The 15,814-nt window shown below is 27.1% G+C and overlaps 1 protein-coding gene across 1 annotated transcript; it reads right to left on the bottom strand.

Annotated features, from left to right (window-relative positions):
• Nucleotides 1–2,202: 2,202 nt before the first annotated feature.
• On the bottom strand, nt 2,203–8,385 carry LOC108777537 (lipase 3). The gene is made up of 8 exons (XM_018544452.1): nt 8,182–8,385; nt 7,425–7,623; nt 5,445–5,559; nt 4,862–5,114; nt 3,821–3,979; nt 3,545–3,629; nt 2,594–2,736; nt 2,203–2,358 (listed from the first exon to the last, which is right to left on the bottom strand). The coding sequence occupies exons 1-8, from the start codon at nt 8,383–8,385 to the stop codon at nt 2,203–2,205; spliced, it is 1,314 nt and encodes a 437-aa protein (XP_018399954.1).
• Between the last annotated feature and the right edge of the window lie 7,429 nt (nt 8,386–15,814).

The raw sequence follows: 15,814 nt of genomic DNA, 5'->3' as shown, positions 1-15,814 counted from the left end.
TTTTTGGTTCTTCATTATGTAAAATGCATTTGTCAGTCAAGAGTAGCAATCAATATTATTTAAAATGTACCGCAGTGTAACGATAAAAATTAATATTAAACTGGCCGTAGATATGTATATAATTTTGTATATATATTTTAAACTCTCTTCAAATAATATAAATTATCATCACAAGGAATAATAATTAAAATAAAAATAAATTACCTAGTACATAAAAGGAACACTGTAAGTCTCAGTTGGAGCAAATTGCAAATTGAAAAATAAAATGTTGATAATATCAAGTACCGTAACGCAATGTTGACAAGGAAAAAGGAAACCGAAAATGAGGTATAAATGGAAGGGGAATGTAGGACGCCTAGAAAGGGGAAAGAGACCGTATTATATTGGAATATGACTCTGGAAGAGAATCCGTATCATTTATTTGTCTATTAATTGAATGCTTTTGATTAATTGAATCTCTTAATATGTACCATTTCCGAAATCGGTCTTTTATTACAGAATTGTTCAATATCCAAAATTTTTACGTTCTCTCTATCAAAATTATGGTTCTTTTCAATATGGTGGTTTGAGATGGCAGAAGGAGAATTTACTTTTTTATTGATGTCGGAAACGTGATCATGTACTCGTGTTTTTAATTGCCTTTTGGTTTTGCCAACATATCTGACATCACAATCCTCACATGAAAACTAATAGACCACGTTTTGATTATTTGATGGTTTTAGTTGGTCCTTTCCTTGTTTTATTAATTTATTTAAAATATTAGGGATTGTGTAGGCCATTTTACAATTAAAAATATTTACTAACGGTGCAAATTTTTCTGAAATAGAATTATTAGGAGTATAAATAAGTTTCCGCCGTTTGACAAAAGATGGCGCCACCAGTATGTTATGGTTAAAATTGTCTGCTGTAAAACGTCATATCGTAAGGTTGGATATCTGGCAACAACATAATATGAAATATTAGCGATTTTGCATCAGCGTCATATATATCTTTTTTCGTGTGAAAATGTCGACTTTTGAACCGAATAAGCGTCATTTCCGGGAGCTTTTGATTTACTTCTTTAATTTGAAGAAATCTGCAGTTGAGGCGCATCGATTTGCTTGTAGAAGCCATATATGGTGAGGCTGTCTTAAGTGAGAGAAGTTGCCGTGAGTGGTTTCAAAAGTTTAAGAACGGTGAATTTGACGTCGAAGACAGAAAACGTAGTTTCGACGAAAATATTGGCTTCGAATAATTTAATAAACACTTCTGAGATTTCCGTTGTAGAACATGATAAAACCGATTCCATTCTATCTTCCATATTCAGATTTTTTATTTTTTCTCAAATTTCCTCACCCTCCAATGTATAATCCAAAACCATTTATCCCCACCCTCCTACGATTGTTCGATTACCTCTCTTTGTCATATTTATTGAAAAAAAAAATGTATCCTTTCACTATTTCCGATCTATTTAAAATATCTGCTCCAACCACTCAATTTCACTCTGTATATTAAAATCTCCGTATCATTAATCAAAAATCTTAATAAAAAAAGTGTATACATTTCTTAATTGATATTTCAACATAAAAAATTTTTTAATAGGAATCATAGACATAGTATCTCTAGACCGAGCATTGTTAGAAATTTGAGAGAGAAAGAGAGAGAGAGAGAGAGAGAGAGAGAGAGAGAGAGAGAGAGAGAGAGAAAGAGAGAGTGCATGCGTGCGTGCGTGCGTATGTTTGAGACGATAATTCACATATAGAAAAAGACGCACTCATTTGGCCCATAACGTTCTCTCTCACTTTGCGCGTCTATTCTGAGAGAATGACTCGAAAGAGGAAATGAAGAATTTTAATTTAGGTTTTGAGGTTTCGGCAGTTGATGTTTGTCGGCTTATATGATTAAAATTGAATTTAGTAAAAACTAATAAGATAGAGAAAAACAGAAATATATTTTTACACATATAATAATATTATATGTTTATCTAAAAATATATTTCTAGCAGTCTAAAGATACTATGATTTATGTCTATATGGTAGGAATGTTTCCATGATAAACAGCAACACTTTTTTGTTATACTTGCTTAAAAAAATGAATAATTATATCCTTCCTTGATAGTAATGTAATATAAATTTTTCTAATAAAATAGGTGTTTTTTATATAACAAATAATAAATAAATTTTTAACGAATTATTAGGCATAGATTAATTTATTATCGATTTTCTATGTCTTATTATCAAATTCCTGAAATAGTTTTATTACACGACTGTATACTAAAGTATTAACATCTATGGCTATTATAAAATCCAAATGAGTAAATGATTTTTGTTCCTCCAGTAGGACAACATTTGGCAGACGCTTATATAACTCGAAGATAGTCTAGGAACAAAAATATGAAAGATGATACAATTAATAATAGTAATTTAAGGAAATAAGCAATTATTTCTTAATAATTATTTTCATATATGTAAATACAACGAGCTGAAGAAACAAAGTTTTTTCAAAAACTCAATATGTATGTATAATTTGCATATTTTATAAAATTTTGTTTCTTTTTTCTCTTTTTACATCTTAATCAAAAGATATTTTTATAAAAAAATTAAAATGATCTTACCGATTTTAAAACAAGCAAATCATTACCGCCGTAAAATATAGCCACGGGCGCAGTAATTTTGTCAAGGTCGTACGTTATGGGTGTGGCCTGTTTATATTGCTTATAATTGCCAATATATCCATAGTCGTAGGATTGAAACTTCTCTGTAGAAATGAGTATTAATTATTTATATATAAACTTGAATTAAAATAAAAAATATTGACAAATCTCTTGAGTTGGTATTTTATGTTTATCTAAGTTTTACTAATTGTAAGATAAATATAAAATGAAATATCACACACGCACGCACACTCGTGTGCTTACTACATTAGAACCAATATACAGGATAAAGCATTTAAAACAGGTCACCTGATTCGCAAAACATTCACTTCGATATGTGCGATTCAATGTATTTACATACCGTGATACACTTGAACGATTAGCGGTATATCAACAAGAGAAGACACAAAATTATTCGAAGTATGCCTTAAAATAATTTATTTTTCAATTATTCAATTATTTTCCATTGACCTTGCGTAACTTTGAATGACCTTCAATTATAGGTCACTGTATTCGTCTTAAAATGCTCTATCAGAATGTAAAAACGTATTCCATTAAAAAAAAACAGATTTAAAACCTTTGCCTATCCTTTACGCCTCCATCTACAAAACAATTATTGACATCACATTATGTGTGTCCCTCGAAACCAAGCAACTTTTGTTTAATACTTTTCCTTCTATTGTAAAAAAACAAGCGAGTTATTCAAGTGACCTGTTTTAAATGCTTCACCCTGTATATATTTAATAAAGATAATATAAAAAACAATAATATAAAAATATAATTAATACTATTAAAAAACATTTTAGATACGCATAACGCACATTTCTCTTTTTTTTATTGTGTAATTAATATAATAGTTTATAATTTATATTATGATATGTTTACATTTGAAAGAAAAACTAATATACTCACTTGTAATAATATTTTGCTTATAATGAAGTATTGTTTGCACCGAAGAGCCAGCTGGATAATATGATAATATTTCCGGCATTGCCGTCTGCAATGAATGACTTTATTAGAAACGATTTTCATTGTTGTATATTAAAATATATGCTGTATTTAAAACTTAGAAACTTTATTTTTTTTATTCTTAATAATTTTGTAATTTTTGTAATTTTAGTCTTTAATAAATATAAAAGCAGTTTTACAATTAGTAAAATTGTGCTAAATTAAACATGTGTAATGTACCGTATTTAATTGCGCTGGATTAGCTCCAGACATCAGAAACATTAATGCAACGCAGATAGCCTGAGTAATTGTGTTATCTGCACACAGTGTTCTTCCTATCATAATGCTTGTTGATGTTAAAGCGAATACTTCATATATTTCATTGGAATTTAAGATTTCCTAATAAACAATATAAACATAAATATATAAAATGTAAACGCAACAGAATTGCAATAAAGACAATACAAGGTATGATACGTAGAATGTAATATACAGAGAATAACAGAGGGAGAACTATCTGAAACTATTGTCCACAGATTACATAATTTCATTTGATTTTATATAATTTTGTTTGATGAAAAATAATTTTCCTCACTATGTATGCAGTCATCATTTGGTAAAATAAACTATTTTATCTAATATTACACAATTATTTCTTGTAGTTGCATATATAATTATCGGATCATATATCGGAATTTCATATAAATTTTATAATGATTACATTAAGTGATTACTCCCTCGAAGAATAAAATCTTAAAATAATTATATATCAAAAAGAAACCGTATTAGACCTATAAAAATTTTTTGTACATTTTAATAATTGTGACTCTCTATATCATCATTTTATCATTATAATCATACACATTATAGGAGAATATATCAATAAAAAAAACCGGATTAAATCTTGACCGGATAAAAATTTGAATGTTTATCTAATTTTATTTCTAATATTGCGCAGTATTTAATAAGCTGATATCACGTTTTTAAATATTAATTTATTGTTAATTGATTAATTTAATTTGTTATTATTAATTTATTAATTTAATGCTTATTTTTTAAAAATAACATTTTACTCTCAATGAATTTACTTATTATTTATTACAGTTTGTATAAAATTTTATTAGTTATAAATATTAGTAATAAATATAATAATTAAACGATGTTGCTAATAAAAATTTTCTTATTAAACATAATAATGCATGGTTAATGCAGTATTTATATACATATACACTATAAAATAAATCTTTATTTCTGTTAAAATATTTTGGTATATTATCTTACCTCAAAGTTTTTAATATTGTGTAACATATTAGTAACATACTGTACAGTAGGAGATGCTTCATTCCAAAAGGCGACTGGTGCAAGACAGACTGCCAATTTTATTTTTGCATTGTATTCGGGTTTTATAGATAAAAAAGTAAATAATACAGTATTTCCCATAGAAATACCGACGTAATACAAATTTTTTTGTTTTGTATAACCAAGTACGTAATCAATCATAGCCGGTAGATCTATCATTCCTATCTCGTGAAAACTAGACAATAAAAATAAATTCTATTTTCTCTTTTACTATTTGTGTTATGCTGAAATACTATTAGGTACTTGCTATAAGTTTTTTAACTCAATTGCAATTTGAATAAATACACAGTATTTCGAGTTTTTATATCTTTTTACTAAGGAAAAATCGATTTTAACTAGAAATCGATAGCAGAAACCTAGCGCATAAATAAAATAAAATTAAAAATATAAAAAGAAAAACATATATATGTAACTAAAAATAATGAAAATAACGAAAAGAAGTTGAAATTAACAAAAATATTTCTTTAAAATGTAATAGTATAGTATTTATAAAATAAATTTTTACCTAAATTGCCAAAACTTTTTATTTCGTGGAGATAATTTTACATGTGATCTACAATAAGAACTTCCTCTGACATTTCCAAGCCATACATCATATCCTTTATCAGCTAATAAAAATGCTATAACATAAGATAATTAATGATGTATAATTAATTCCTTTATTATATTACCAAATTAATTATTAGTAGTAATAAATTATGATAAAGGTATAGTTATTTTCATCTTTATTAATATATTTATATTTTGAAAACGTCTTATTAAATTTTTTTTATTTATTATAATGAATTTATTATTTGTGACTTTGCCCTGATCTTGACAACGCCACTCAAAGTCCAACTAATGGTACTATGTTTCCTTTGAAGTTATAAAACTTTTATTTTTTCCGTACTTTTTATATGTATATACTTTTCGAGACATTTATATGTAAAAGTTCAAGTAATGAACCTATATATGTACAAGGTATAATTTTCACTTTTTTTCCTACACTTAAAAATATTTTGATAGTAAAAGTTTTAACAGCAACAATGAAGTTAGAGTTGAAGTGAAATCGTAGTTTCAATCCAAAAGAATATTTTTTTACACCACTGTACGGTATCAAAAAACTGATGTCACTTTATGGTAAGTGATTAAATATCAATGGTAACTACGTTGAAAAGTACGAAAGTCGTTTGAATTAAGCCTAACATAGAAAGTAGAAACAAGTATTTTTTCGATCAAATTCAATTTTATTTTTCAACATATGCTCCTATCTCTTTAACTCATTCAAATAATAGTTGGCGTCTTGCTCTGCAAAATAGGCTTTTATATATACGGATGCGATAACCTGCTCATTCGATGTGAAAATCTCTGTTCTCCGAACCGCAAACTTTAAATCTAGAAAACAAAAAAAAAAGCTGCCCAAATCTGGTGAATACGGTGTATGATTAATCAATTCGAACTACAATTCGTGAATTTTTGCTATGGCGACTGTCGATGTGTGACAGTGCGTTATTTTGATGGAATAGAACTTTTTTCGTCTTCAAATATGACCGTTTTTTCGCAATTTCTGCTTTCAGCTTGTCAATTAATGGTGCGTAATACACCCCGTTATTATTTCAAGAGACACGGTAGTGTCTCGCGCCAAGTGAACGCGAAGCGAGACCAACCGTATATTTATGTGAGTCGGTAAGTTCCGAGCAACTGAGATCATCAAATCTCACAATAAACGACTGAATTAATCGATTTCTCAATATTCTATATAAGAAAATATATTCCTTTCATAAATGGCGCAATTTAAAGATTTTATTTCATTTTTTTGTATACTGTAATAATGTATAGTATGTAACGGTTTTTTGTGAGGCGAACACACTTGGCTCCTTTTTTCCTTTTCTTAAAAAAGGTAATTTTGTTGATCACCTTTTTCAAGAAAACCGATGAACAAAATTCCATAAATACCCCAAAAAACAGTCGTCATCGCCTTCCTGGCCAATAAAACCATTTTCGCTTTCTTCGGAACAGGTTCACCTTTTGCAATTGGTTCCTGTTTTGACTATTTTTTCATCTCAGAAGTAGTGGGTTCAAGTTTCGTCAACAGTTATTAATCGACGCAAAAAATCCGACTCGTTTCGTTTAAACTGCTCCAATAAAGTCTTGGAAATATTCATTCGAATGCGTTTTTGGTCCACAGTGCAGCACTCAATGCACAGTTAGTTTACGCATGCTTAATTTTTCACTTAATATATGACAATGATAAATGTCTACAATTTTCACAAGTATCTTTCAAAGCACGTACGATTGTAGTACCAAAATGATTTTTACGAGTGATGCCATTTTAATGTTGAGGCTTAAAGTTTTTCAAACCCTCGTAACTTAAGGTTCAATAGAATAAAAAAATTTTATGATTGTCTTATCTTTTATTTCATTATTCTATGATAGGAAAATTTATTTTTGGATGTTCCTCGTAATAACTAATACATCATGTATAAATGTATTGACAATCACTCACCAAGATCTTTACCAGCACCTATCAACACCCAACAATCCGATGTACCAAAGAGACCAGTTTGAAGAAATACAACTTTTCCTGTCCGTTGACCTTTAAAAAAAGGACTTCCTGATATTCTATGTATTATCAAATTATAACCATCTTTCGTTGTAACGTAATGTTCCTCGGCGGAGTAACCATATTTCTCTACCAAACCAAACTGTATAAACATATAGAATGTTAAAAAAGGGGATACAAAATTTTTCAATAATCTGATTCAATAATATTTTACACGTAACATTTTTTTACGTAAATTAACAAAAAGACGTTTTTTTATGCAAAAAAGGCGACATTTTAAAATTGTATGCAATTAATTTGCATTTCCAAAACAAAAGTTATTTCAATCTGTTATAAAATTAATTTCTTAACTAATTAATTTTTTATCGACATTAGTTGAACTTTTTAATTTAGTTTTGTGAGTATTATCAATCTTATAATAATTTCAAAATCTTTTTTGAAGCATTTCTGTAATACAGAATTGAGGCATTTCTTATTTCATAGATAATAATATTGTTTTAATCAATATATCTTTGTTTGAACAAAGCACATCGATAACTGAATTGTTACTAGTTATATAATCATCAATATATACCAAAATATTAAAAAAAAATAAGGTTTTGTTTTTTTTTTGCATAAATAATTATCTTTCTAATTACGCTATTATTTTCCCAAGTATATTTTTAACAGAACGAAATATTAAAAACAAACTCGCACTTACAAAATCCAGTGTAGTTACATTATTCATTGTTGTTTTGATATCTTCTGGTTTCCTTACTCTCACTATATGGGGATCCTTAGGAAACATGAAGTTAAATAGTACTTTCTGTATGGATATCGACTGTCCATGGACATTTAGTTTTGATTCCAGCAGCACTACAGTAAGCATAAATACGAAGGAAGCAAATTTCATGTTCATTGTCATTATTACTCTCGACATCCGTGATTGTAAACTACGACTTGTAAGTATTGACAATATTATTTAATATAAGTTTTGGTATCTGTCTTCGTCTTCAAGAAACCTATAAATGCCATTGGTATTAGCTCTTATCTTTTTTTTCGATGTTTTTTAAAATGTAAATATTAAAGAAATTTATTAAACTTTAAATTGTTTTAATTTTTTACATCACAAGAACTTGATACAATAATTAAATAATAAATTTATTAAAATTTGTAAGGTCCATAAAGTTTGTGTAAAAAGTTCTAAAATTTTGTATGTGTGTTATTTATTTAACTGAATAAAGTTTACTTTGTAAAAAGTAAAGTGAAACTTTAATCGATTATTATTAAATTAAATTAATAAAATCATTTAAAAAAAAGACATATTTTACTTATCGATTATTGACTAAAGTCAATCTACTCGATTAGTCAAAGTCAAATTAATTTTTAGAATTAATAATTTCTCAAAATTAATTCTCTTTAAATAATTTTTAATTCTCTTTGTACAAATTATTTTATGACTTTTTAATTCTTATAAGTATTCCAAATAGTTTATTTTTATATCAATCCTACAAATTTTATTTTTATATATCTACATATACATATATGTACATATATCCTGAAACGCAGTTTCACAACGATAATTGGATATTACGTTACGCATACAAAATCTCAAGACCATATTCAATTTCACAATATTTCACTGACATATTCAACCAATGTTTAAACAATCAACTTTCATTGAAGAAGACCGCCCAAACTTCTAATAATCATCACCAAATAGTCATCAGTTATACATCAAATAAATTTCGTCCATTTAATTAGTATTTCCACGTTCATTGTTGCTCCTGACAAATAATTTATTTATTCAGCAATATCCGATCTTTTGTATTTGTTAGTATATATATTTAACACTTTGCACTTCGCGCATATATATATATATATATATATACACAGTTACACCATCTGACTGTAACAAACTGTGACTACGAACTGATCGGCACATTTTTTAAAGACGGCTTGAGACATGGCTAATGTATGGTATGTACATACGTACATACATACACATTACATACATACATACATACATACATACATACATAACTATACGCACAAATATTGGTCGCTAAATATTGATCTACATTCATGTAGATTGCATGTCATATGCAATGTGTGTATGTAATATTTGCTAATATTGGCGTATATTGGCCATGAATTCAAGCCACTTTTACTGTAAAGACACGTTGTGTTTAATTACTATTTACGTTGTGCTCTTTGATAATGTATGTGGAATTGTTTTTACGATGCCAAGTACAATTTTGTTATATTTTTATCTATAACAATTGCATGCAATAACAGGTGTGCTACATATACGTCGATAAGACTAATACTTTTCTTTTATGGAACGAATCTTCGTGCCGTCGATAAATTGCTAAGTATTAATCCTTTGTTGTTTAATATATAAAAATGCAAACTACATTAGAAATAACAATTATATAGTTTTATATAATGAAATTTTAGCTTCAGCAAATCTACTCATCGATTAAAGTCGCTTTATATCTTGTATATAGTTAATAAAATGTTTTATTTAATAGTTAACAAACAAAAAATAAAAGAGCAAATTTTAAAAATGAATAGCAGATATTAACTTTGAATCAAATTCGCCCGTTTATTTTGAAATATATTATAGACATAATATTTAATTAAAACTTTTAAAGAGTGACTTTTAACTGTTTTAGAGTTAAAATTTTTTATACATATACTATATATACCATAATTATACATTAAAATATATATAAATATATAAAATTAAATTTTCTTATGCATGTTGCTTTATAATTTTTAATATTAATTAATATAATTTTTTTAAACTAAAAAAATTGTAGCCGCACACCGGCGCAACATTCTTTCATTTATTTAAACACAAAAATAAATAAATTTATTTATCTTACAAAATAACTTTTAGAATTGTTCAAGTCAAATATGAAGATAAGGAAAAATACAGGCTAATAAGAATACAGCGTGGTTAATATTATGCAAATAATATTCTACAAACTTTTAATGTTTTAATATAAAAAGAAGGTAATGACATTACCCATTTCGACTTTCTGTGGAATCATCATGGATTATATTGCTATTCTAAAATATTCCTGCTTAGTCCTGCAAGGATATATCTATATATCACTCGCAAAAATTGCCTAATCTGAAGTGACATTTATCTAATAGACAAATATACTAAATAATTTATGATATTATTTGACTCGGTTTGGAGTCAACGTATTATCTATCGTAACACATTTAATATATAAGATACGTTTCTTATAAATTAAAATTTGTGGACTTATATTTAATTACTGAAATTAATATGTATACCAAACTTCCATTACATGCACACTTTTCGGTCTCTTAGGAAAGTTGTTTCTAAGTTGTTTATAGATCTCTTAGGAAAGTTGTTTCTAATTCGGATTCGACAACATGTGAATGACTTATCCTTATTAGATTGAGAAGAAATATGTTAAAAATAGTATATCGTCGCCGAAAATAATTACAAAAAGAGTAAAAACGTTCAATTATCTTATATATAGAAACGTCATTATCTTCTTATATTAAGAGAATAAAAATTTTTATACTATTATTTGTATAGGGTAAACCCGGTATATACGCCGCGTCAGCAAATACGCCGCAGAAATCAGAAAAAATAGAAGGAGTGGGATATACTATTATTTAACCGCGCTGTTCTCTCATTAACCCCATGTTTTTTTATCAGTCTTAACTGTGATAGTTCATACTATATGTACAATTTAGATTTAAATATAAATCATATTTTGTTATAATAAGAAAAATATACAATAAATATTAATTATAATAAATAATGCTATACTTATAAAATTTTATCATCTGCAAAATTCTTGATGTATGTTTAAAATATTTTTATACACTGTCGCTAATGTTAACAGTACAAAAAGAAATTTTCACCATCTCGCATTTACAGAAATTATTTGAAATATAACCAGAAATCAATGTGTGTGTATGTGTAATATAAATTCTTAATAGTTGAATTAAAAATTTTTTTATATAATACTTCAAATTTTATGTGTGTTGCTTTCTATAACTTCATATACTTCAAAAGATAACAAATATTGTATACATATCTCACGTTCTTCTTTAAAAATAGATAAATTTTCCGTATTACTACACTGTGTTATTCTTATTTTTTGACGATTATGCACGTTTATCTGAGAATAATCTTATAAATTTGTGTCCAGTGTCCTCTCTTTTCGGCTATATTTCACGTTGATAGAATTTATACGTGATTAAAATTCTCTATTTCTTCTTATTATACAAAATTCATTTAGATAAACTGATTTTGAAAAAATACCAGATTTCAATGGATTTAATGCTTTAACACAATATATTTAAATTATGATACGTTACGTAATTAGAATTAGCAATCTCTTGCTTGCTCATCTCGCTGTCTACTAAATAAATACATAGTTCAGAACACTTATAGATGTATCGACCCCACTTGTATTGTTTATCCCCATCGTATTATCCTCATTTTATTAGCAATTACGTGCGTCTATCTCTGAGCATAATTTTATAAATTTTCTTGTACGTCGTACAATGAGTCAGGATTGGCAAGTAACGCGTGAGATTATTATTGTTACAATTATTCTTTATCAACAACGACTATAACTAACGAAGTTACTTTTTTTCATTTGTAACAATAATGGTAACGCAGTTACTTTTTGGATAATGACGAATATAATCGTTACTTTTATCATTACTTTTTGTACACGTACAATACATGTGCATGCATAAGTGAGTTTCGAAAGAAGAAAGTGTTATGTTTGACTAACTATAGTCATAACCATTATAAGCTTTCTACAATAAGTTATTACTTAAGTTTTAAGTCTTAAGTCGTAAGAAATTGACCAATCACAGTTATAAGAAGAAGAATCGATTATGATTGGTTACTTTCTTGCGGCTCAAGGCTTAAGCTTAAGTAATGGTTTATTGGTCTCGCACGGAATGCCAGAGATCCGGATTCGACTCTTGACCGAGATAATATTTTTCTCAATATATTATAAATTATTTATAGATTTTCAATATGTCATTTATAGATTTTAATAATAGATTTTAATTATATAGATTTTAATATGTCATTAAACATTATTAAAATCTAAGATGCTATAAGTATTAAAATTGTTAGATTATTAGTCAATTTAATTTGTGATAGTATTGTGATTGTTTATTAGAATTTGCGTTATTATAGTCTAAAAATCATTTCGGAGCGCATTTAAGAATCTACATACGTAGTATATAAATTCACACGAAAATGGTTTATATAATATATAATATATTAGAAGCATCCAAGATTCAGCTTGACTGTTACAGCATGTTCTCATCGATATTTGATTTTAAACTCTCACTATCCAATAAAATTTGATATTGTTAATGGTTTATTATAGAAAGCCCATTATATATTCCGTGTTAAATTGGTCAATTAGTGACCAAGACAAATGGATGCCATTCTAAAAAAAATTATAACGACTCATCATAAATGTCAACAGTCACAATTTCTTTGAAATAGAATCTCATTCTAAAAAATGAAAATTTAAGTTAGTTTTAAAAACGAATAGCTTAATTTTCAATTTTTAAGAATTAGATTTCATTCTTTAGAGTTATAATACTTTGAAGTTTTAGAGAGTACTTTTTGACAATAATGACAATAAATTAGTTTTATAAAGTAACTTTTCAAACCTTATTTAAAAAAAAAACATTTTTTTAATCAAATAGTAAACGTTGATTCTAAATGATATATTTGATAATATTTTGAAGTTAATTAAACTTCTCTCTGAATACGTGAGATCCTAGTTCGATCCCCAGCCAAATAGTCTTTGCAATAAGATTATTTACAGTACAGATTTTAAGTTGCTTAAAGATCATTATAAAAAAGCCTATTAGAACATTATTACTACTCTATTTCTGTTAGAATTTTAAGACCGAAAATAAATTCGGCGCGCAGTTTAAAGAATTAGATTTGTGGTATATAATGTATATATAAATTTACACGGAATTGTTTCTGCACTGAAGATTCAAACTTGATCGCTTAGCCTTTATTTCTTATTTGTTATTTATTGTGTATTCACCCAATAAAATGATATGATAATGATTTTAATAGTATTAATTAATCTTATTTTATAATTGATTATATAAGTTTTTATATGCATATAAAAATTACTTACAATTAAAGTTTTTTATCTTATCATATAAATATAATTTTATATTACTAGTTTATATATATAATATTATTAAAGTTATTTGTGTATCATATTCATGTAGATATTTTATAAAGTTTAATTATATGTATATTTAATTATGTAACATTTATGTTTAAACAATAATTTTCAATATGAGTCAGACTTGGCTGTAATGAAAATTTATTATAAATAATAACACATACTTTCTAAATATGTACATTATCAATAATAGGTTTAAATTAAAATCTTTGAATTTTTTTAAATGAATGTTTCTTTGAGTAAGAAAAAAGGTATCATTTAAACATCTCTTATCATAAAATGAAAAAAGCATACCTTTTTAATACCATCAATTTGCTATTGTAGGTCATAATTTAAACAATGGCCTAGTTTACATCCAACGACATTTACCCTGATCTTTACCCCATCTAAGAGAGATCTCAAACAAAGCGTTTACCCCATATAGACCTATAATATTTTTGGGCCTAATGTAGATCGCATTTAGTCTCACGTGAGTGCCATCTATTGAACAAAATAAAGGTGTTTTTAGTCTACTTTACGCCTTTAAGCCGTCTGCCTGCGTTTACATGCGTTAAAGCTAATTAGGCCTAAGAGAGGTCAGGGATCTTGAAAAAGATCCCTAATCTAAAGGCCTCCCTACACGGTCTGTAAAACTGTGTCAGTATTACTAATCAGTATTACTGACAGTATGCATTAGTTTTTACAATCTTATACGATCAGGTATTATTAATAATATTTCACTTCAGTTCGACGTGATTTGATGTATATTATTATTTATGACGACATGGATCTTAAAGAAAAAGCATGTATTTAAATCCAAATCATTGTCAGTATTCTACGTCAATCCATTAATATTAACCACACACAATCAATAATATTGTCAATATTCGTTGATACTGACAGTATTACTGACCGTGTAGAGAGGCCTTAAAGGTCATTGTCACCAAGCTTCAATTAACTTAATCGACCTAGTAACTTTGCAGATTTCCAACTGAAGCTGATGTCTGTAGGATGTAAACTAGGCTAATACATGTCCAAATTAAAAATGTAACATTATTACTAAATACATATCCCAACGGAAATTAAGTTGCTATTTCCAGATTAATATACTCGTATTGCGATATGCAAAAGTCTACATTAAAAAGAATAAAAATAGTAATTTGTCATTGTGATGAGTTAATACGGCACTACCCAGCAAACTGCGTTGTAATCTAAAATCTATTTTCTTTTTTCCTTTTCCTTTATCCTAACAACTAATCAATATTTTAATTAGGTATTCAATATGAGGTTTGCACTTGTCATTCAATGATACAATCTTATAATCGTTTCCTATAGTCTATTAGGTCAATGCATAAATTTGATACGATCAAGTTTGCTTAATTGCCATTAACCTTGAGAATTATGAACATGTTACTTTTTTTGTAGTATGTAACTTATTCAATATCTGCTCATCATAGACAATATACGTAGTATAGATAAAAAATTCCTGCACTGAATCTTTTTCTACTAACGTAACAACACTGTAAGTTTCTACAGTGGAATAATGTGTAATAAAAAGTTGAATAAACACGTTTAGTAAAATTTTAATTACTTACATTTATGAATGTTTTGTGTCAATAAATATGAAAATAGTTTTTTATGTTGTCTGAATGGAGCGTGATGTTTTAACGATACTAATCAAATTTTTTGTAAATTAAGAAGAATGGGCTAAAAATTTATTTTTGAATTGCCAGAAACTCTTCTCTGGCATCTGATTATATATTTCTGTCCAATTCTTCCCAAATTTCTCAAGAAAATTAATTTAATCAACTTATATTTTTATTTTAAGTTTTATATTATTTTATCAAAAAATATGTTTCTTTTCGTTGTCTGCGCTCTTATTTCTTGTTCATGGATTTGCAACATTTTTTTTTACCATATTAAAATACATTTTACACAGATTATTAGATTTCAAGTTAATTGCATTTTAGACTACTGTTGTTACTACCTTGACTATTTAATTTATCCTTTGTTAACGATTACGTTTTAGACTACTTTTGTTACTGCCTTGACTATTTACGAACTCTAAACATTTTACCACTTTCATATATTCGCAATAGTAAAGAATATGAAGAATGCGTTATGGAAAAAATT

This window comes from Cyphomyrmex costatus, unplaced genomic scaffold (genome assembly GCF_001594065.2).
Source record: "Cyphomyrmex costatus isolate MS0001 unplaced genomic scaffold, Ccosl1.0 scaffold441, whole genome shotgun sequence".
In the NCBI taxonomy this organism is placed as follows: domain Eukaryota; kingdom Metazoa; phylum Arthropoda; class Insecta; order Hymenoptera; family Formicidae; genus Cyphomyrmex; species Cyphomyrmex costatus.
This window is presented reverse-complemented; position numbering and strand designations above follow the sequence as displayed.

Bases quoted from the DNA above. Each gene is read 5' to 3' on its own strand.
- LOC108777537 (XM_018544452.1), bottom strand. From the start codon at position 8,385: ATGACAATGAACATGAAATTTGCTTCCTTCGTATTTATGCTTACTGTA. The intron at 7,624-8,181 runs GTAAGTGCGAGT...ATGTTTATACAG, and splicing joins ATGTAACTACACTGGATTTT to TTTGGTTTGGTAGAGAAATA. The intron at 5,560-7,424 runs GTGAGTGATTGT...CTTATGTTATAG, and splicing joins AGGTGCTGGTAAAGATCTTG to CATTTTTATTAGCTGATAAA.